Below are 23,101 nucleotides of genomic sequence, written 5' to 3'. Positions count from 1 at the left end.
CGTCCGTCTCTTTTCTTTCGCCCGGGGAAGAACAAAAAGTGGAGAGTCTAGGAGGGTAAGAAGGCAGCCGGAGGACTTCTCTGCAGCATCTCGCGCAATACCGGGGGGAAGAGGGCCAAGAACTTGAACCGTTCTCCCATTCGGTCCTGGCGGGTCAGCGTCTCGTATCCCGATCTCAGCTCCTCCCGCATATCCGGCGGCGCCGACTCCAACAGCCTCTGTAATTAAAGAATACAAAAGTATAACTATTTTCTTAATTCATCCGCCGAAAGCGACGCGGCAGCGCGCGCCACCCTCGCGACCCTCGGCGCATGGTCCATGGTTATGGGGGAGAAACGCGCCGCGCGCGTTACTCTTCTTCTGCTTCTTCTTCTCCTCCCAGTTTATATGGAAATTATAGCCTTAGTCCGCTTTCTCTCCGACTGACGTCGCCGTCTACCTAGGTAAATCAGCCTGTTCGGAAAACGTATCTCTCGAGTGTATTCAAATGTTTCCTAGGGTGAGTGTCCGGCGCGCGTTACTCTGTCGTACGCAGTCCTTTTATTTAGTAACGACGCTGCAGCCTTTCTTTTCTGGAATGGATTTTTTCCGCTAGAGGCCGCCACCCGCTCCGGAAGAAGAGCAAGGTCTATATATGACCTCTTATACAGACCTTAAAGAAGAGGATATAAACCTCGAAAAAGAAGAAGAGGATACTCACGTTCAGTCTCAGTCGTATTCCCATCCGGTAGAGAAAGGTCCTCTGCGTGACGGGTCCGAAAACGCAAACTGAAACGCAAACAGACGGAATTAACAGCGGGAAACGAACCTGCGCGCAGAGGGGGGACTTACCCGCATCCCCGGCCGCTCGTCGCAGAGAAGAAAAGTCCACGTCGGCGGTGAGGTCGGCAGTGCCCGGATCCAGCAGGGGGTGGTGCGGTTGGTGGTTTCGAAAGGCCTGAGGAAGAAAAAGAGGAGGTGAGAGGAAGAGGAGGAACCGCAAGGGCCGTGTGACTTACCCTAAAAGTGTCGGATCCGTCTCCGTCGTGTCCGTAATCGATTATCAGGGCGAATCCGCCGTCCTCCTTTATCCTGCGGGCCAACAGTTCAGTCAGGGCCAGACCCCGGGGACACACCTCCACCGTCTCTCTTTCATCGCCTGCTTCCGGCTGCGGGTTTCGAACTCCGTTACTTTTAGCACAATTTGAACTAGACACGGGAAAGGGTTCTTACCCGGAACAGTTTGCAGACGGGCGTCTCTTCTCTGGACAGGATGTACCTGAGTCGACATTCCCGGGCCTCCGGATCCTCGTCCACCAAAACTTCCCTCCACCCCTTCTCGGTTTTCTGAAAGAGCCTCCTCCGACGTTTACGGGTCGAACCCCCGACCGAGACGGAAGAAAGAGCGTACTCACCCGAAGCTGATGGACCGGAAGCGCGTCGAAGAACTCGTTGGCCACGTAAAACGAAAACGCCGGCGGAACGTCGGACAGACTCCGGTACCAGGTGACGGGTACACCCCCGCGCGTGACGTTCCTCCTGTATTCGAGTCGGTCGAGAAGCGCTTCCGTCCGGTTGGGGCACAGCGTCTCCTCCTGGACGGCGCTCAGAAGAGGCCCGATTTCCACCAGGCGCAGTTGGATATCCTCCTCCGGCCGCAGAAAACGGCTAAACACCTGAAACGCAAAGTCGGTCTACTTCCGTCCTCTAGCAGAAACGATCTAGCTTTTCCGGAAAGCTAGGACGGAAGAAAGATTACTTCCGCTTCCGGCTACGGAAATAACCCAGAAATAATTCGGTAAAATGGAAAAGGGGGGAGGAAACGTCGTCTTTCCGCCTTCTCGTCGCACCCTTTAAGATAAAGAAACGGAAAGCGTTACGTTTCTCTCTTCTCACTCTCATCCGCCATTTTGCACTTTAGTTTCGGTTACCCGCTTAGCCAGGTGCGTAATTTTCGGGATTGTTACGATATTAAAAAATCGTCGCGCGGTATTTACGACCGGAAAATTTAAATTACGTGTAATTTAAACAAGAGGCCGCTTATCGTCGGCAAGAATCTACGTAAAAGTGATAAACGAGTGTAACGTTTGCGAATTTATTTTTATAAAATGTCTAAAGCCACGGAAGATTCAAATATCGACCTTCGTCGGTCGAAAGAACCGAGCGGACGACATCACCCGAAATTTGGTAGTCCAAAAGTAGATAAGTATAAAGGAACGTATTACAAAGGTTAGAATTAGTTTTCCGCTCACCTCTCGCTTAATTTTATTCATTAAATAACCCAATACATTAAGTACACGTGTCCTAAAGTGTCCTTGACCGTAAGTAGACTATATCGTAGAGAAATGTCGGAAAAAATACGCCTGAAATATTTATTACCTATTTTTGTCCAGAAATATCTTTATAGTTTATAAGGAGAGATAAAAATAACACGAGCAAAAGCTATTTCAAATGAGAAATGTTATTTGTATTACAAAGAAACGTGTAAGGAATAAAATGTACGATTACAAACCGATTTTAAATTTTTTCGTATTAAAATAATTTCGTATTTTATTTTTTTTTTACGACTGCGAGTTACGCGATCGATCTCTTATACAAACGGATGCCAATCAGAATCGGTATATTTACATACTGTACTTTGTAAAATATAATATGTTATCTCGTTAAAAAGAAAATAACGAAAGCCTTAACGTTTCCAATCATCTGTTCTCAAAACCCCCTGAACGGACCTGAAATTTCCCCTAAAACTAACTGAATATAACCCTAAAACTGAAACAAGTTTCCCCTAAAAAGTTTTGCTCCGGGTGCAATGCGTAAAAAAAAAAAAAAAAAAAAAAAAGTCTTCGACAATGTACAGAAACAAATTTTCACTTCGGGGCGTTGGCACAGTCGAGCAGAAGCATGGTGATGAAGCCACCCGCTCCGGATCTCGCGCCAGAACAAATCACGAGTCGTGTGACTTTTGAAAACCCCTACCAATATGGGCACTTTCCTCCATCCTGCTGATTTTTCCCTAAATTTGAGGAGAAAACCCCTAAGGTGGCATCAATGTTTTTGTAATTTAAAGTGCTACTTCATACCGTAAAACGTTGCACTATTTATTTTTTTATTTAGAAGCGTGATACATCGATGCAGATATCGATTCCCTGTAACACCTGCTATTTTTGTCCCATCCAACGTACTGTACGTGACGCCATTTATATTAAATTAAAAAAATAGCCGTATCGCGTCGCTTCTACAATAATTATTATTATTTTTTTTTTAATTTCGGTGACCACGTGGGGTTCTATTATCCAATCGAAAGTAACGATCTAAAAATCCTGTTATTTATAATGCTTTATCTCTCATCAATTATGTTCCTATTGACAGTATAGACTATTTAATTTGTAAGAATATTAGTCATATTTAAATCTTCTACGACGATCTTAAGCTTGCCGCACGCTACGTGGTCGCCATTCTTTCCTAAAACGAATGACGGCAAACGGTTCTCTTACTTCGAATCACGGATAAAATTCTAATCTCCTCATTTTGATTCGAAAGTGACGTAAACCTCAACCGAGACCGACGATTACACGCGTAGCATTTTCATTTCCTTTCGGTGTACTGTACATAGTGTATATCGAGGTTAAATAAATATACGGAGAGCAAATTAATCCGTAACGAAGATTCTTACCCTCAGGAGATCAGCGGAGAGAGTTCCGCGTCCGGGGCCCAATTCCACTAGATTCAACGGAGAGGGTCTTCCCACTTTGATCCACTCGTTCACGAACCAAACCGCTATCAACTACAAGTAAACAGCAAGAATTAACACCGAAATTTACGTAAATAATCTATCTACATCTCACAAACAATTAATTTATGACGTGACATCTAGTTTTGTCACCCGTAAAAGTCCATTTGTTAGATAACAGCGTTAGGCGGAAGAATCTAGGAAAGACGTGTCAAAAATTCGCTCTTAATAGTCCAATTGTTTTCCCTCGTTAATACTGGAACGGAGGGTTAGATAGATGAAAATCGAGACCAGATATGTAAAGCTTGGAGACCGGAGGTCTGGTCCACTATACAAGAACTTCCGGTGTGGACCGGAAGTCGCGTGATTTCCAAAGTTAAAACTCAGACCGGCATTGTGACGTCGTCACAATAAATAAATTCCCGTTAAATACGTCGACAGAGTCGTTATTACGCTCTCGATATCTCGTGTAGAGTTCTTTCTACTAATTAGAAGACGGAAAATCGGCTAACTTTCACAATGCCCAAACGAAAAACCGGCACTAAATTTGGCAGCCGTAATTATTCGTTTCCGTTTCGGATTTCCAAATATTTAAAGACCTTTGCCGTAACAGAGTATATGACAACACGAAACAGAAAATTAGCATTCGTCGTTTGTAAAATGTACTTACTTCTCCGAATAACTGCGATACTTCGGGGGAAGTGACGAAATCGCCGGATTTTCCGATCATATTCTTAGTAGTGTAGTACCCCTATAAAACAAATAAATCCGTTGGATCCAACCAAACCGATGTACAGACCAGGCAGGTTTCGGTTAAGAGCGTTAGGATTACCTGTAGAGGATGGGTGAGGACTTCGTTCATGTAGTCTGCCAGGGTCAGGGGTCCGCCGGCCCGGATCCTGCTCACCAGACGATGGTAGACGTCGCTCTTTCCCCCGTCTTCGTTTCCTCCCCGGGAAAATCGTCTGAAGAACTCTGAAAATAGTGTCAATGTAAACGAATTGTGGGGAAATATCGATAAATTGCTTTATATTACGTAATATAAAGCAAATGATTTTTCCTCAGGACCGTGAAGTATTGCGGTGAAACGACCCACAAAAGAACGTAGGGTGGGTAAAAAATGGCACGACTTAACACCGAAACGTCATCGCGAGATATTTGCCTGCAAAATTTTAAAATTATATTTGTAAATTGGTTTTAATTTAGTTTTGTCTTCAATGTATGTAATCTATTTGCTTATTCGTATACGGAAACGGAAAACGTGGGCGATCTGCGGAGGGAGGAGTTTCTATGGAAAACCGGCCACTATTTGGGTGTTACTAACGTGAAGAAATGCCCAAAATCTGCACGTGTCCGACCTGTTGGTGGGCCTCCTCTTATCAATGTTAGCGACCAGTAAAGGTACCGGTACATTATATGTAACATACTTCTGTAGTTTAATTTCAAAAAATTATGTAATTGCACATATACGGTTTGGATTTAAATTAGTAACATTATAACCGACATTGAAGTCTATAACTATTGTTTAAATATTTTAAATATTAAAATTTTGTAAATAAAAACGATTATTTGAGTTAAAAATTACATTTAATAGAATGAAAACTAATTTATTGCATAGACTAATGATAATTTAAAGTTTTTAATATTTCACAACTTCAAATATAAATTGTGTACCATGTACTGTACAAAAATTTCATTATGTACAAATATTCAACCAGGACAATTATTAATGGAAGTAAACAAATGTTCATAAAAATCATCATAAAGCAATTATACATAACACTATACAGGATGTATAGCCTATATATAGCTTATGTAAGTTATAAATAAATTAAACTAGTCAATATCTTATAAATTGAAAAAATACCATAACTTTCTAAACAATTGTGAACACAAAACAACTAGGCTAATGGTAAATAATGATTTGCATAAAAATATTTTTCTTTAGCATCACTGTTCTCCTTGTTATCAAAGCTAATTATTTCAGAATAAACATGATTAGGCACTTTGTAAAGTAAATCAACTTGGTCTGGAACATTTAAACCATAATTTTGTTGTTAAGTTTTCATTTCTATTCATCATCTGATTTGTTTAAACAAAAATTTGATCTTTTTAAATCGAATCCTTTGGAATTAAGAATGCATTTGATCTCTGGCGGCAAACTTCTGTCTTCTGTTCGAAACAGATCGTCTGGTGATGAAACAAGTTATAAATAAAATGGATTGAATGAAATTCTTACTTTTCTTAAATATTTTGTATTACTTTCATTTTTTAACAAAATTTCTTGGGACTCTCTTGTTTCCAACAAACATTGTGGCATTTTTGACTGGTGTTGAAATTGTGCATAATCACATACTGTGATTACATAATACTCCAAAATAACAAAATTTCTTGTCGTGTAACAACAAATTATGTAAGAAAATATCATAAGAATAAACTCAAAATAGCAAAAACAGATGTTAAAAAAAGATATGTCCATCAAACAAAAGTCATAAAAATTAATATGAAGTTTTTTCTCCCTTCAAAATCAATTTATAAATTCTTTTTGGCATCAAATAAGTTTCTGCACGTAATGTGTGCTTATGGCTTGCATTAAGACAGAATCATCTCTTTTGGTTTGCACGAGGAATTTTATTACGAATATTACGTTCTGTGTGCATATATGGCTTTTGTGAATGTTTCCCTAAATTTTCTATGGGTTTTAATTGGAACTGTGGGGTGGCAAGTCAATGTAAACAACATTTACTAGAAATCAAAGGTCAACTTTGCTATGTGAATCTGAGCATTATCTTGCTGAAACATAAGGTGTGCCCTCAATTTCTTCTGCAAATGGTAGCAAGTAGTTGCACATTCATAATCTGTTGTATTTGTGTAATTTGTTAAAAACACAACATCTGTTTTTCCACAACACCCAAAGTCTGCCCAGTTCATCATATAACCATTACTATCTTGTTATATTTCTGCATATGAGTGCTAATAAAATTGTCATTTTTCTGTAAGTTGGCCAGTTTAGATTGGCCAGATGTCACCAATCTAAACTGAATTTATTTTCATCATGATTTTCTATTATTTTCTTCAAGATTTCTTCCCAAGCCATTTAATCAAGCACCTTCAAAGTACCTAAAGAAGTCAAACCAGATTTAACTTCCTTAATAATCAGCCTTTTTTGATGAGTAGTCAATTTAACAGACCTTCCAGGGAAATTTTTTTAATGCTATAGCATTCTTTAGTTGCATAAATTGTCCATAACATTAAGTGATTGTTTCAAAATCTTTGCTTTATTGGACTTTCCACATTCTTTTAAAGTTATAATCTGACCTTTCTCCTTTTCTGTAAGCTGGCTTTTGAAACCAATTTTTTCTGTTCCTAACTTGTTACTGTGTCACAAACAGCAGCTTATATCACAACCTAAAGTTCAGTTATGTGTGTGATGTCACATCCATTTCATGCTTTATAATGGAAAATATCTAAGATGGATCTTTTTTTTTTTTTTTTTTGCAACATGTACAGTACAGTACAGTACAGTACAGTACAGTACAAACCAATAAAATGCTCTCTCTACTTTTTAAACAAGAATTGCTACAGATTATTTTAGTTATATTCCTGAATAAAAACAATATAAATTTTCAGGTGATCATTTGCATATTTCATGAAGAGAAAATGTGATTTAATGAATGGATCTGAAGCCTATATAAAAATATTTGTTCTACATACATACATGCTCATGGTCTAAATAGAATGAGCAGAACAAAAAGAGACAACATTCCTATAAATCATTCATTCATCAACTTTCTCCTTGCCTTTCTGTCCAAGTCAATTATCCTTAAAGTTTCTTTGTTGTCCAAGTTTGCTTCAGACACACTCGTGCCTCTTCTAGCACACTTTCTCTTAATTCTTTCTCTGACTCAGCACCTTATGTCCTTTCAGATTCTCATTCACTTATTCCCCCAATATTTTATCAGCCTTCTCCTACCATGCTTTCTAGCTACCCATGTATACTCTCTTCAATAGTTCTACTGTCATTCTTTCATCATGTCACACAATTGTAGAGCTGATTTACTTGTCTTTTCAATGACACTTTTTTTCGTCCCACATTCCTCTAACATTTGATCATTTGTCACTGTCTTTCCTCATTATGCCACACACTCCTCTCAAATGCAGTAATGCAACTCCTGTGAATCTTCTAACATACATAAGCACAGGCACAACTCTCCCATACACAGCCATTTGTACTGAACACCTTTTTATCCCTTGCAAATTTACTCATTGCATCCACATTTGCACTTCTGCATTCATTCTGGTAATTTCTCCATCAAATATACAAACTCATTCACTTGTTCACCACCTTGTTTCAAGAACTCCTGCACAAGTTTGCACACCTCCTACATCCTGTCAGCTATGTCAGTGGCAGCTTTGCTACCAACAGGGATGTCCACATTGAACAGGTCAGAAGAAAGGACAGACTAAGGCAGGTCCTCTAAGTGAGGATTACATTCCAGGTATGCTATTAAAATTTCTGTCAGATGAAAGATTCTTTGGCTGATGTTTACTGACTGATTTTATCCTATTTGTCTTCAAATTCTTATTCATTTTCTTCCAGTTGGTTCAATTATATATAACATGTTAAGAAGATATATCTTAGTAATGTCCATATTTGAATTATTATAATTACATTGTTGGCAATTTGCAAATTACAACTCAACGATGACTATCGTCTTCATAAAATGAAGGATGATGCAGGAAGTTGTTGATAAATTTAAACTAGTCAAAGGACCAGATACACTATTAAAACTGTTGTCAAATCAAACATTCTTCAGTCAAATAGACATATTTACCATACATCTTGCAAACATATCTGCTTTCTTTTCCTGCCAAATACATCACTTTATTTCTTTTGTGATGAAACTTTGATCTCTGCCAATGGCACCACTGTAATTTTTGCAAGTTCAGAGTTCATTTTCTGCCAGTTACAATCCTCCAATAAATGCTGCACTACAAACATGTCTGTGTCTTAAGGGCCATACTCCACTCAAACAATTATACATAGCCAAGAAAATCTGTAATATATTAATTAATAATTACAAAAATGATTTCATATGAAATTAAAATTTAGAAATAAATTTTATTAATTTTAAATTATAGATTAAATTTAAAAAACCCATTTATATATTTTCTTAGAAATATTTTGATCCACAATATGTCCTATATCAAATAATTAGAATGTATATATTTCTTTACATTGCATATGTTGCATTGTAAAGGATGCACAATAAGTATTAATTAAAACTGAATGAATAAATAAAATGTTTGGAATAAATTCTCTTTAGCAAAACATTTAAATGACTAATAATTTGAGTGCTTTATGATTCTAATTAAATATTGCCATAACATTAAACTTAGTAATATAGATTTCAATTTAAAATAAAATGGAAGTCTACACCCTAACAAAATACTCTGCAACTCCAGATTAACATTTTAATATATATTTTAAATGGCATGGATTAACTTTAATCCCATCAGTGGGAAGTCATCCATTAATTATGCGTACGGTTTAAAGTGGGGTGGTGAATAATACCGGATACGACTGGGAAAAGAGTCTAGAAACATATTGTTTACGCAGATTTCTTTAGTGGTAACGATGGCATAAGAATTTGTTCTTATAAGCCTATTTACTAGTTACATGAAAAAACTATCAAAAATATTTGCTGTACTTTTTTGTCATTTATTCAATGTCTGCAAGGTCCATGTAATTAAAAGAAAAGTACCAAAAGTACATCATAGTATGCAGGTCAAAAATAGCTCAAAAACTGTACACAATTAATAAGTTGTCCCAAAATGGTAAAGGTTAATAATTCGGTTAATGTTACCCTAGGTATCGAGATGGTGGCTCGTCTCCGATTCCAGCAATCAGAAGAAAGAAAACAGTGGGAACGCACGTTCTAACCTAACCTAACCTATTCTAATAATTATAGTAATTTATTAGAATAGGTTAGGTTAGGTTAGAACGTGCATCCCCACTGTTTCCTTGCTTCTGTTTTCTGGAATCGGAGACGAGCCACCATCTCGATACCTAGGGTAACATTAACCAATAATTCAAATATAAATAGGGACTCTCAGGAACTTATTGACCATAGGTCCCCGATTTCCGGGGACAATCCCAGTTTTATCCATTTTTAATACTCGATTGTAGAATCAGTCTCTGAATAGAGCAATTTTGCAATTTTATTAACACTTTAATATAAGATCTCCAATTTGTAGATCGATAACTAAATAAATTTTAGAAAATAACCCAAGTTCAATCAGTCTTACACCCTATTCCCACTGATTCTGAAACGTGTCCCTAGTTGGATTGTAAATGATACGGTTCGTCTACCGTAAAATAAGTGAATTTATTTAAATAAGTCGGTTGTACTTACTTCGTTCCTCTTATAGTTACAGATGCAAAATAAATCCATAGTCTTCTTCATCACCTCTACTTCAACTTTGCTTTTTTTATTTTCTTGGTTTCGTGAATGCCTACATGAGCGACATCGTTTGGATGTAATCAATAATTTCGACATTTCAAAAATTAATCGACTACAACTGGAACCTCTGTTAAAGAATTCATTTTACATCATCCACAACGTGTTTACAAACCTAAAACAGCTGTTTTCACCGTGACATGTGTTTTCGATACTCTCACACCCAAAGCGTTCGTGTTGGTGAACGGGAAACGAGACTATTTCTGCCGATTCCAACTTCGCAAACTTAAATTGATGGTCTTTTACTAATAACCACGTTGGATATATTTTTAAACTAAAACGAAATTCCGTTAATAACGGTTACGAAACTATTGGAACAGTCTTTCGATCGCGAATAAACGAGATTTACGATCGGCTCACTCTATCGGTAGATCCGCGAACTAATCGGAGTGGTTACGTTAACGTGATTCCTTTCCAATTTCTTTCGATCGTGTTATGCGTTAATTTTGATATTATCCGTCATCGAGACGATACCCGGCGATCGAAAAAAGCAGAAAACTATTTTAAAAATAAAGAAAACTCACTGTCGGAAGAAGATAAAATCCTACGACCGACTTTCCACATGGCTTTAGAAAAGCGATGGCTCGTCCCCTAGCGGAGACGAGGTCACAAATTAAGAAAAATTTTATAATATAAAGTGTTCCTTTTTTTACTTTACGTTATAAATAAAATCTTATATTCTTATTTATTCTCTGATATTTAAAGTATAATAATTGTAATAATTTATATACTTATATTTATTATAAATTTTTGGTGTCGTACTGTACATCCGATAAAAATGGACTCGGGCTCGTTAGCAGAATTTATACAACGTAAAACTATAGAAGTTTTTATACACAATCAATATAATAATATTAAAAAAAAAAAACATATATTCAGTATTTCGCCAATCGTGTTGTTATATTTCGTACGAAATTAGTATTTGGACTTATAAAACTTGTTTCATTTTCAACTTGTTTACAATAAAACAAGTAAAAATAACCAAATGTAGAATTTAATCATGATTTGTGTGTGTGTGTTAAATGCACTTTAGTATATATTATAATAGGGGTATCCCCACCCCATCATCCATAATGAGCAATCTCGATAAAACAAGACCAATTAACTCCTAAATCGGTCCGATCTGCATCTAATTTTTCATGCTTACTCTCTGGGAGTTTGGGGAAAATATAGACTTCCATGAAATCAGGACACTCCATCCCGATTTGATCTCCCGGACACTTCGCCATAAACATAACAATTGTAAACTAAAATAAACAAATTCATAATAAGATTTTCATTTCAACGTTCCGCCTGTTTGGACGGGCGATGCCGGATATATCTGTTGGTTCCTAATAAAAATATAAATTTAAAAAAAATCTTGATAAATTTAAAAATACTCTAAACTAATTTGATTATTCTTAAAACCCGCGAAACATTTTTATTAGTTCAAGTTCAAATCCACATAAAGAATTCCCCGTTCCGTGGAAAACCGTATTCGTAAAAGTACAGATTTGAAGAATGCGTTAGTAGTTCCGAGTCCGAAATAGTTCTTTTAGAACGGTTCCGACCGGAACTGCTCATCTCTACTTCCGATATCTCGCATTTATCTAATTAAAATAATGTATTATCACCTACAAAATTTATTACTGCGAAAGTAAATAAATGATTATTTGTCAAATTGGGTTATATTTCCCTTAATCCCGCATCGTAACTTAGGAAATCAACTGCGCTCCGCATTCGTAAACCAAAACTTTCTGGCGTAATTCCTGGATTTTCCAGGCCGAATTTCGTATTCCGATTACCCACGCCCGTCATTACCTATCATACTCGTTGCTCAGTCGGTTTTAGAAGTTCAATTTCGAATAAATAGAAAATGAAGGCATCGGTCCTTCGGCGCAAGTAACGGATAAAAGCAACAAGATGGAAAAATTCCCGAAAATGGCAGTCTCGTCTCCTGTTTTCGAAGCTCTTTACTAAAAATGTAAGTTTTTCTCGCGAAAATCTTTTTACAAAACCGCGATCTTTTAAAGGACTTTTTTCGTCCGCTGCTTTTTATTATAATTTTTCACGTCGAAAAATTTCTGCAATTTTCCGTCCTCGATTAATTTAAAGCGTTTCTCCACCGAGTCTCTGGCCATCGCGTGCCCTCTAGAAATAAAACGAAGGAACATAGATTGTTTTTTCGTTTTTTCTTCATTCCAGTATTTATTAATTTGTTTTTAATTGAGTAAAAATAACATAAAATAAAAACGCCGTAAAATATAGTTTCATTAAACACGAAAACAAGTTTTGCATTTTGCAACGTTGGCCCGCGGCGAAGAAACGTCATTCGTTGAGAAGCGATTCTTTCGCTATTTTGAGACGATTTTAATTTAAATTAATCCACATTGTATTTTAAAAATAGCGTCGATACGTAATCCCACGCCATTTTTTAAATACAAAGCGGATTAACTTAACCGAAGAATTTAAATTTCGAGCGAATCGTCGGTCCCAAATGCTACGGAGGCTTCGATACCGACTGCAGATCTAAAACAAATTAAGTACTTCGGGTCCTTAGGTCTTTCTTTAAAGTGGAAATCTCTTGGAAGAATAACGAATCATATTTGAGAACAGACTATCGGAAGAAACGGAGGTAAATTTTCGTGTGGAAGAGGACGTCCGCCAGGGGGATTTCCGTCGGAACAGCGTAAAGTCCTCCGCTCCATCCGGTAAGTTTTCTTCGTTTCCCGATTATAGTTTTGACATATTACTCCGATCGGACGTGCCCAGGATGGTCGATAGTCGACGTTCCTGGCACCTCCACCCGCCGTCTCTCGTCTTTGGCTTCCGGTCCCTTCCCGATTGGTCGACCGAACGTCTAAGCCTATTTCTCGTAGGTTAAGCCGGCGTTTCGTTTCCGGAAAGGAACGACGACCCGAACGGACGGGGGGCGTCCGCGCGCTCCCCTCCCACAGTTTCCGGTCTCCCGGGCTTCCCCCCCCGAACGTCGGCCCGCTCTTCGGAGACCAGACGGCCGTGGGTTCCTCACCCCAGATGACCGTCGGCCTTCGCACCCGAGACAAAGCCGAATCGGACGACCGCCGATCCCCCGAGCGGAACTGCCGCCTTCGAGACGCTTCCGGTTGCGGAAGGTAGCCGTCAAATGCCGCGCCGCGTCGCGACGGAACTGCGATGCCGCCGCCTCTGTTCGGAAAGGCCGACGTCGAGGGCCGCCGTCTTCCGATCACCTCGGATTTTTCGTCGGAAGTCGTTGGAGCGAGACGTGAGGAAAGGCGGTCTTCGTCCTTTCTTTCGAAGGTCGATCGCCTCGCGTCTTCGTTTCTCCGCGACTTTGCGACGCGAAAGAGGTTGCGCTTTACCGCGGTTCAACATTTTATCGAAGTGACGTAACCTGAGGCCACGCCCGTATTTTTCTGGTGTGGTCGAAGGAGATAAGCCGGGTGGAATACCGTGTTTAGCGTAAAAGAAGAGTTAACAAAGAATTATACGCACAAAGCAGGCTCTCTGGTTTTGGTGCCGGGCCGAGGTAGAAGTCTCTGGGCTAAGAATGCAGAAAAAATTATTTATATATATGTATCTGATATAGTGATAGACATAATATCTTCAATATATTGGTGAAAATATAGCTCTGTATATTTTCACCAAAAATTTTGACGTAATTTTGTTTGTTTTATTTATTCTAAAATCAATACAAATGTTGATAATGCAAAATACTATTTTATGAATTTATAACACACAAAGTAACAATTTGGTTTAAAATAAACCCAACTTTACCAAAATTATCTTTTACTGGTAGGTCTGTTCCTATTGTTTGATGGATAGCTCTGGCTAGGTTTTATTTTTTAAATAAAATTTATTAAAACCTAATAATTGGTGTATTTGAAATCAAACTGCATATTATACATAGTGTGAAAGCAAGGTCTCAAAGCTATTGCAGAATCTGAATCCAAAAAGTCATGAATCTTGGATAGAGAAATTCTCATGGAGTAAATGATAGAAGATTTTTCATTAAACAAAATTCTTGTTTCTGCTATAATTGCATTATTATCTTTACACTTATATAAAGTTTGCTGTCATTTTTCTAATATAGATTAGAAAGTTGAAGTAAAATTTATAAACCCTTTTTTTTTTTTAATTACTTAAAATAAATTTTTTATCCACAATTTGGATATGCTAAATTTCAAATTCAATTTTGACCTTTTGGAAAAAGATTTGCTGTTGCTATTTTTTTTTTTTAACTTTCTTCCTCGTAGGGACTGAGAGCCTTTCTAGAAATCTTGTTACAGATTTGGCTACATGGCTGAGCCCAATGTGTCCGGATAGACTGATCCAAAAATTTCTTGGGTTTTTCCACTTGTCCAGATTCAGACTCTGTCCTGGAGCATTGTGCTGCTCCTTGACTACTTGGCTGTCGGCTGTCTGTCTACGATTTCGAGATAAAGATCAGTGTTTGCCAACTTAAACTATGTGTAGACTTTTCTCTTTCTGTCTGACCATGTCTCCTTTATACTCTAGATAAATTAATTGAGTATGCTATGTGTCTAAGTTTGTTATTTGGGTATTCTTGGATAATATAATAGTAGCCCACAAAGAGTAATCCTATCTGGAATATGCTAAAATTGTTTTGCATAGACTTTTACAGATGATTGTATCTAACTTTTTTGTTTGCTTTATAATGATTGTAGCAAATAACGTTTATCTTGGACTCATAATTCCTTGAACCTGTAACTGTTAACTTCAGAGAAGATAATTCTGATGTCCATTGTGTTTGTTTTGGACCAAGACATTTTGTCATTTTTGATTGCATATCTTTCATCTGCATTTTCTGGTAACAAGTTTATAACGGCATGAATAAGCAAACTTTCAAATAAAAATCTACAATATTTTTTGTATTTGTAAATACAGGTATACCTTGAGTTACGTCGCTCTCGAGTTACGTCGTTCCCGATTATACGTCGTTTGTCAAAAAAGTATACGGAAAAATAAAAATCAAGTTTAAATCAGTTTATTCGACTTTAAATCCGTCCGCCACAAACATTGAAGTCGTAATATCACTAGAAAAGCGTTAAAAGCACATAAAATCATATTAAAATATGTACATTTACAGTAAATGTTAATATAATCATCATAAATCCTAGAGAACGAAACATGAAAATATCTGTGTTCCTGTGTTGTCGTCTTATTTAGCGGTCTTTAAGTGCTCATTATTGGCGTTTCCTCCATTATTGGCATTTAGTTATGACGTAAGTCGTAACTACACAAGTAAATTTGACTTACGTCGTTTTTCGACTTACGTCGCCTCTCCTGGAACCAATTACCGACGTAAGACGAGGCATACCTGTATAATTTTTATTTGTTAATATGATTAGTAAATTATTTAAATATTTATAAATATGATGTTGATTCATGATGCCAATGAATTATAAGGATTGATCATCCAATTGATGTGACCTAGTTGATTAGGATGTAAGTATGCCTTTTGGCACTGTTTGGGACCGTGGCTCTCGGCAAAAGAATAGCATCAGAAACAAACACTACAGTGGTTTTGAATTATGAATTTTTACGATATACAGTATTTCAAAGCCTATCAATGTATTCTTCAATGTGTTGAATGATGTATATTGAGAAATTTGGAAAATATATTGATATCCTAGTCCAGGTACAAGAGGGCAAGGAAGACAAAAGATTGATCAAGTTTTTCCATAAAGAAATTTTGTCTGACTTTGTAGGTGAAGGCAGTATCAATATCCTTCCATCCCAATGGCAATAAGGAGTGCTTTTTTACACCCAAAAAAATCTCCAAAATTTTCTGTCTTGCTTTTTGTGGTTTATAACATAAGTGGCAAACAAAGGAGGAAAATTTTACCACCTTTGTCTCATTGTTGCAGCAGAATTTTAATCTGCAACACTTTCAGTGGGCCTTTCTGTACCCAAAAGCCTGTTTCACCTGCTTAACTGTCCAGTCACTGCTGTTTTCTATTCACTGGAAACAGGAAGGGAAGGTGGAAAAAATTTTTAAATTGTTGGAAGTTGTTTATTTTAATGATTAGATGGCACTAGGGACACTTAGAATACTTTCTGGGCATATTCATTAATTGCAACCATTTTTGTCAGGTTTTCTTTTTGTTCTAAGAAGATAGAGGAACATGATCTGTAATATTTGCTTTCTGAGAATTGTGTAATAGACTGTGTTAGACTGTAGAAGTATTTAAGTTTATTATAATTTCAAATATGTGTACATTTTAAAACCCTCATAAGGCTTTTAAAATGGTAAGCACAGCAATAAGAGAACATTTTTAACAGTTTTTTAATATATAGCATTATTTATGCATTACGAACAATATTCTAATGCAATTCATGAGAGTTGATACTTTGCATTTAAAATGTAAAATACATAAACTTTTAATTACCATAATTTTTATTTTAAAGATCTAAAATAATTTTCATACATTGCAGTAATATCTGCTGCATACTTGGCCAGCTCCTACCCAATAATTGACTTCCTTTTAGTATCAACTGAGTATTTAAAAGTACAACTGAGTATTTAATAAAATTAAATACTCAGTTGTACTTTTAATAACTTTTTATTTAATTACAAAAATAAATTCCATTTATATCAAATTAGTTATATCATTTAACATTTTAAAAGAGAGAATGTTAATTTTTTCTCTTAGAGGATTAATACTTATGAAGTAATCACTGTAGTTTTGTAATTCAACATCTTTAAAACTCTCCTTTTAATAATAGGCATTAGTTCTTTTTTATAACTCTTGAATAGCTCATTTAAGTTGCTCTGTTTATATAGTCCCAAATCACACAAACTTTTTTTTAATTTTAAAAGTAGTAGTCAATCTATTTCTCATTTATTAACATATCAATTTTAAGTGTATTAATTCTAGATTTCTTAAAGTTAAGTTAACTATAAATTTGTCTTTATTTTATAATTGTAGTTGTTGGTAATTTTGCAGTATGTTACTTAATATGAAATTCAGTTGTAGTTTTTATATAACATCTGGCAAAATTAACAAACAACAATCAAACTCAATACTTTGTGTAGTAAACCAGGATACAAAACAGCTCTATATTTGACATTGAAATATGTCAGTAAACTTTACAAAAGAAAATATCTGTAAGCAGTAAAATTTAGCCAAGGGCAATTTACTTTATCTGATCAACTGTTGGTGTATTTATCTTATACACATATGCAATGTTGTTCAAAAAAAAAACAGAGGAAAACTAGTGAACATATGGTTGTTTAATTAAAAAACATTTACACTTCTGTGAAAGTTTTAAGTTTTGATACTTAATGAATATTGAGGATTATGTACTAGCTACTGTGGTAACTTACCTGAATTGTTTAAATCACTTTTAACAGTGGAATTTATAAAAATGACTGCTAACATTTTGAATCTGATTAATTTTAATGCTTTTATAAAAATTTCACTGTTAAAGGGTGCATTAAGTAATTCATTTAATGAACATATTACCCACTTGCAGTGAAAAGAGAATTTTCTGAAATGGATGCATTTAATAAATATAAATCTTTTGCCTCACTCCATTGTGCTATTTTATTGAAGGAATATGGATTTAACTAAATCAAGTCTATTTTCTTCCTTTTGAAAGATGTTGAAGTGTTTGCTAAACAGTCAGATGTTTTATTCTTCTTTATTCAATCATTTACATTGGTCAAGGTGATGAATCAAAATGGTTAGTGTTTCAAAAAGCAAATAAGAATTAAAACATAGTTTCAAATAGCAATCACAGTAAAGTGAATTGTTAGAGAGACAAAAGCTTTGATGGCACAGTATATAATATGAGGTTGGTTTTCATTTGACAAAATTTAAAAATCCATGGAATTGTTTTAATTGTAAAAGTGTTTGTTAATTAATATCCGTTATCAAAATGTAGCAGTTGCCAATTAGACCTTGCTGTGGATGCAATTACAGAAATAACTTTTCTCAGCTCTGTTTTGTAGTGTGTGTTTGTTTTTTCACAGGTGCGGATGCTGTGTCCAGCAACAGGATGGCCAGCCCCGTGCTTGACCAATTCATGCGCAGCCCGCTGGTGACCTGGATCAAGACTTTTGAGGACGAAGATGCCAAGCCCCTTTCCTATGATCAGCTGCGAGACGGCGTTCTCCTGTACAATGTCTGGCTGCAAATTGATCCCCATCCTCCTTTCAGGGGTGTGGCTCCTGCTGGTGAAGACGGATGTACCCGGCTGCGCAACCTGGATCTTCTTTTGCACAACATCAAGGCCTTCTATGAGGATGTGCTGGGCCAGTTGCTGGTCACTGGTGTGCCTGACATCTTGTTGTTAGCCCGAGGTCCTGATGAGGCCAGTGTGGTTGAGATGCAGACACTTCTCCTGCTTGTTCTCAGCTCAGCTGTGCAGTGTGAACGCAAGCAGTTTTTCATTGAGCGCATCAAAACTCTGGATGTCACTTCACAGCATACTATCATGGAATGCATCCAGAGGATAGCTGATAATCCAGAGGCTGTCTGGAGTGCTGAGTGGAGCGACCTGCAGATGCTTCCTACTGAAGAACATGACCACATGTACTCCCTGTGTGTCCGACACCTGCGCAATCTGACTAAAGAGAGGGATGAGTTGGCTGAAAGGATAGTTAATCTGACTGTGGACCAGGAAGGAGAGACTGGAAAGGGTGTACCAGGTCCTGAGAAGCCCCATCTGATGGTGGAGCTGGCTGATGTAAAGTCCAAGCTGAGAAAGATGCAACAGGAGCTGGAGGAGAAGAATGAGTCCCTGACTGAAGCCAAGGAAGAGCTGGAAGAATCCAGGGATGCAGTCAACCGCCTACGTCAGGAAAATCTGGAACTGATACAGGAGGCACGGACTGCTGTTGCCTACCGAGATGAGATAGACATTCTGACAGAGAGAGTTCGAAAAATGGATCGTCTGGAAAGTGAGATCCACAAGTATCGAGAGAAACTGAATGAATTGGACTTTTACAAGTCCAGAGTGGAAGAGCTGCGTGAGGATAATCGAATTTTGGTGGAGACAAAATTGATGTTGGAAGAGCAACTGGAAGGAAATGGAAAGAAGACTGAGCAGATGGCTGAACTAGAAACTGAGATGAGAAAGGTTAGCAGTCGATTGAAGGACATGGTTTCACAGAGAGAGTTGGATCAGAAGAAGATCCAGGAACTCCTGGAGGAAAATGCCAGACTTCAGGTGGACAGGAAGACTGCAGCTGAGGAGTTAGCCAAGATGCAAGCAGAGCTATTTCGAGCCAGAAATGAAGATGTACCCTCTAGGGATGATAGTCTGTTGGAACAAATAAACACAGATGCACAGACTAGGGCCCTCCAGCTGGAACTGGAGAATCGTCGGCTGAGGATGCTGGTTGAAAATTGCAACAGGGAATCTGCAGAGGATGAACAGAAGCCATGTGTGGTTGACTTGGAAACACACAAGCGTGAACTAGAAAAGTTAGTGGAGGAGATGAGGCAGAACATGAAAGTGGATCAGGCACATTGTGAACAGATGGAAAGGACAGTTAATGCTTTGACTACAGAGAATCAAAAGCTGCAGAGGGTTGTGGAAACCAACCAGATAAAACTAGAAGAAATACAAGAAGAGCTACAGGGACTTGAGAATGAAAACAGAAAACTAAATAAAACTTTGGACACTTTGAAGCTGTCTATACCAAAACTGCATGAATTGGAGAGAGAGGCCATGGGATTGAACTCCACCAAGCAGGCTCTGGAACAGGAGAAGAGATCTCTGGAGAAGGAAAATGCCAAGCTGAAACAGTTGATGGAGGCCAGGGAATGCACCATTGATGAGTATCTGTCTAAGTTGTCACTAATAGAACAGAAAAACCAACAACTACAGAAAGAAAGTGAAAACTGCACACGGCTGACAGCCCAATTGCAAGAATTAGAAAGAGAGAACAAGGAGCTGCTGCAGCAAGCATCAGTGGAGAAGAAAACATTGTCATCACTGCAGGAAGAGCTGGTTAATGAAAAGCTCAAGTGTCAGCAGTTGGCTGGCGATCTTCAGAAAATCAATGCAGCTCTGAAAATGGAGAAAAGTCTGCCTGCTCCCACTTCCAAAAAGGAGGAGAGGATGCAGTCTTCCGAGAGTCGGGCAGTCCCCAGACGAGAGATTGAGCTGCCAGATGATGACGACGGCAATGATGCTACTGGACACATTCTGCGTCTCAAATCACTTATTGCCGAACTGGACCAGAGGATGACAGAGCTGGAGGAAGAGAATAGAAAACTGTTGGAAGAGAATGTAACACTGATTGAGCAGAATGACAAGAAGAACATGCAGACGGACAATCTGGAAGAGAGCTTGAAAGCAGCTGTCGAGCACAATGCTGAACTGCAAGCTTCACTGGCCAAACTGGAGGTGGAAATGTCACTGCTGGAGTCACGTCATGACACTGTCTCGTCCCAGAATTCTCGTCTACAGGCAGAAACTGCATCTTTGGAGGCAGAGTGTGGGCGGCTGAAACAAAAGCAGCATGAAACACAGGAGGCCAATGAGTCCCTGATAAGAGACCAGAAGACCCTGCAGTCATTACACCAACAGCTGTCGTCCGACTTTGATTCCTTACTTTCCAGCTTTGCCTCATTTAAGTTAACCTACAAGACCCTGAAAACAGACCACCTGAGTGTGAAGGAGCGGGCGAAGGCAACACAAGACCGCTACGAGCAACTCCTGGAGGAACAAGGAATGATGCAGAGAGGGTTGGAAACCCTGCGAGCTGAGAATGAACGTCTGAACAGTGAATGTGAGGAACTGAGGGGACAGCTGACCACTCAGGGACTTGAGTCGACCCGGCTGGCCGGTCGCTGTGAGGCCCTCACCGAAAGAAACAATGCCCTGGAGGAAGAGCAGAAGGTGGCAGTGGCCCAGCTATCGCTGCTGCTGGTGCAATACCATGAGTTGCTGACACAGGTGCTGAAGCAGCAGGGCCGACCATCAAGAGAAGATGTGCTACTGAAGGAAAGGTTGCGTGAGTTGTGGCAGCAGAAAGAACAGTTGGAAAGAGCGGTGCGGGAACGCTGCCATCGCCGCACCGACTCTGCCAAGAGAAAACAGAACAAAAAGGCAACCAAGCGGCAGGAGGAAGACTCTGAGGGGAGTGGGGGTGGCAGGTCGTCCCGGAGAAAGACGGGCAGCCGCCCAGGGACGGAAGATGCAGAAGACTACATTCCGGTGCGGGGACTCGGGTCCCTCGCCTCCCGGGCCGGGTCCAGAAGAGGGCCTTCCGATGGTGCCTAGTCGGACAACGACACTGGAGAATCACACCACGGTCAACCTGACTACAACCCTGAGCAAGCGCCCAGCCGAGGTCACAGTTGGGATGCCACGGAACTCGACAGTTGCGGAATCTGACACCTCAGAGGTGGATGGGAGTCCACGTGAGCCCACTTCTCCGGCACCGGAAGGGAAGAAAGAGGACTCCGTCTGGTATGAGTATGGATGTGTCTGAAGCAAAATAATTTCTGCAGAGTGGAAAACAGGGCACGCAGGTCCGCAGGGAAGCAAATGGATCATCCCGGACAAGACAAAGAAACAGTATTTAAGTTTCATAGCCGGCGACTCTTCTCACCAGATCGTTTCTTGTCTCCATCATGGGGCATTGATTAAAGAACGGTCTTCAGGATATTGTGTTTTTCCAATTTGTCAAAAGGGAAAAATATCTTTTTTTGAACAACAGATGTGCAGAGCCTGTTAAGTGGGATATATTTATAAAAACTGCCAGTGATTTGCATTTTCCAACCGTGGACGCCTTTCTACATAAATTCAATTTTGGCGGTAAAAGTCATGTTTACCTAAAATAAAAATTAAATACTTTGTAAAATCATCTGTTTCTCCATTTTTTTCAACCAAACAAACTTGTCCAAAATGGCCGTTTCGTACTCTATGTTGAATCGATAGTTAAGGGGCTGTCCATAAATTACATAAGGTATTTTGGGGTGGGTGGGGGTCAAGGATTTCTTACTCAGGGGTAGGGGGTAATAGATCTCGTGTTACGTAATATTCTTATTTTTACTTTTTGATCTCATTGAGTGGTGGAGTTATGACTAGCGGTTTCTATTAACACTAGCAGAATCACACTCTATACATTTTTTATCATGGGAGAACGGCTGTGTAGTGGTTTTTCTCTCTCTTTTTTTATTAAAATAAGTGCACCACTCATATGGATGTATAACACTAAGTATACATAAACCGAAATACATGATAGAAAGTAAAACATAAAATTAGTATTCGGTTTTTAGTAAAAACTAAAATGTAAAATTAGAAATTATAATAGGCTTTTTTTCCATAATTTTGAACATAATTGTAAAAAGCATCAAACAGTGGCTTCTGAACAAGCTTATCAAGTGAACATGAGCACCTGTAAAGATTTCTAATTTCAGAATAAGTCTATCTTGATCATAAATTGGACAATGATAATCATTTGGTCGATGGTGTCTAAGTTTTCTGTAAAGCAAAAGCAAGAGGTAGTTTCTGCCTGGTTATACATCGCCAGGTAACTTCTAAAATTATCATGCTCAGTAAGTAGTTGAGCAGTAGCAAATGTTAAATTGCATTCAACACTAGGAAAATAGTCTTTTTATTCTACCAGTTTTACTGCTCAACTATTGTTGATTCCACTTTTGCATAGCATTGTCATGAATATAATTTTTAAGGCTGCTGCGTGAGAGAGGGATGTGAGTGTAGTCCAATTCAATGTCCTTTGCAGCTGACTTAGCCTGAAAGTCGGCTTTTTCATTTCCTAGTATGCCACTTTGACCAGGACCAAATATAAAAGTTATCTTTTTTACAAGATTTTTAATATGGTGCTGGATATATGTGATTTTATTGCTATTGTAATTGAGATTTAATAGAGCTTTTAGGACAGACT

The 23,101-nt window shown here is 38.3% G+C and overlaps 2 protein-coding genes across 3 annotated transcripts; one reads left to right on the top strand and one right to left on the bottom strand.

Annotated features, from left to right (window-relative positions):
• Nucleotides 1–37: 37 nt before the first annotated feature.
• LOC136984611 (protein arginine methyltransferase NDUFAF7, mitochondrial) lies at nucleotides 38–10,562 on the bottom strand. 2 transcript variants are annotated; one of them, XM_067281673.1, is made up of 11 exons: nucleotides 10,126–10,560; nucleotides 8,545–8,766; nucleotides 4,542–4,684; nucleotides 4,380–4,460; nucleotides 3,653–3,763; nucleotides 1,395–1,655; nucleotides 1,213–1,326; nucleotides 999–1,148; nucleotides 832–937; nucleotides 701–768; nucleotides 38–218 (listed from the first exon to the last, which is right to left on the bottom strand). In XM_067281673.1, exons 2-11 carry the CDS (start codon nucleotides 8,588–8,590, stop codon nucleotides 48–50), a joined length of 1,251 nt encoding a protein of 416 aa, XP_067137774.1. In that variant the 5' UTR covers nucleotides 8,591–8,766; nucleotides 10,126–10,560; the 3' UTR covers nucleotides 38–47. The 2 variants fall into 2 exon arrangements, with proteins under 2 accessions (XP_067137774.1, XP_067137773.1); XM_067281672.1 differs by having other exon boundaries at nucleotides 701–937; nucleotides 10,126–10,562.
• Nucleotides 10,563–12,737: 2,175 nt separating this feature from the next.
• Nucleotides 12,738–22,054, top strand: Girdin (protein girdin). Its single transcript, XM_067281676.1, has 2 exons — nucleotides 12,738–12,920; nucleotides 18,209–22,054. Exon 2 carries the CDS (start codon nucleotides 18,235–18,237, stop codon nucleotides 21,469–21,471), a length of 3,237 nt encoding a protein of 1,078 aa, XP_067137777.1. The 5' UTR covers nucleotides 12,738–12,920; nucleotides 18,209–18,234; the 3' UTR covers nucleotides 21,472–22,054.
• Nucleotides 22,055–23,101: the final 1,047 nt, after the last annotated feature.

The sequence above is a fragment of the Centruroides vittatus genome, unplaced genomic scaffold (genome assembly GCF_030686945.1).
Source record: "Centruroides vittatus isolate TY-2023 unplaced genomic scaffold, ASM3068694v2 contig_925, whole genome shotgun sequence".
In the NCBI taxonomy this organism is placed as follows: Eukaryota; Metazoa; Arthropoda; class Arachnida; order Scorpiones; family Buthidae; genus Centruroides; species Centruroides vittatus.
This window is presented reverse-complemented; position numbering and strand designations above follow the sequence as displayed.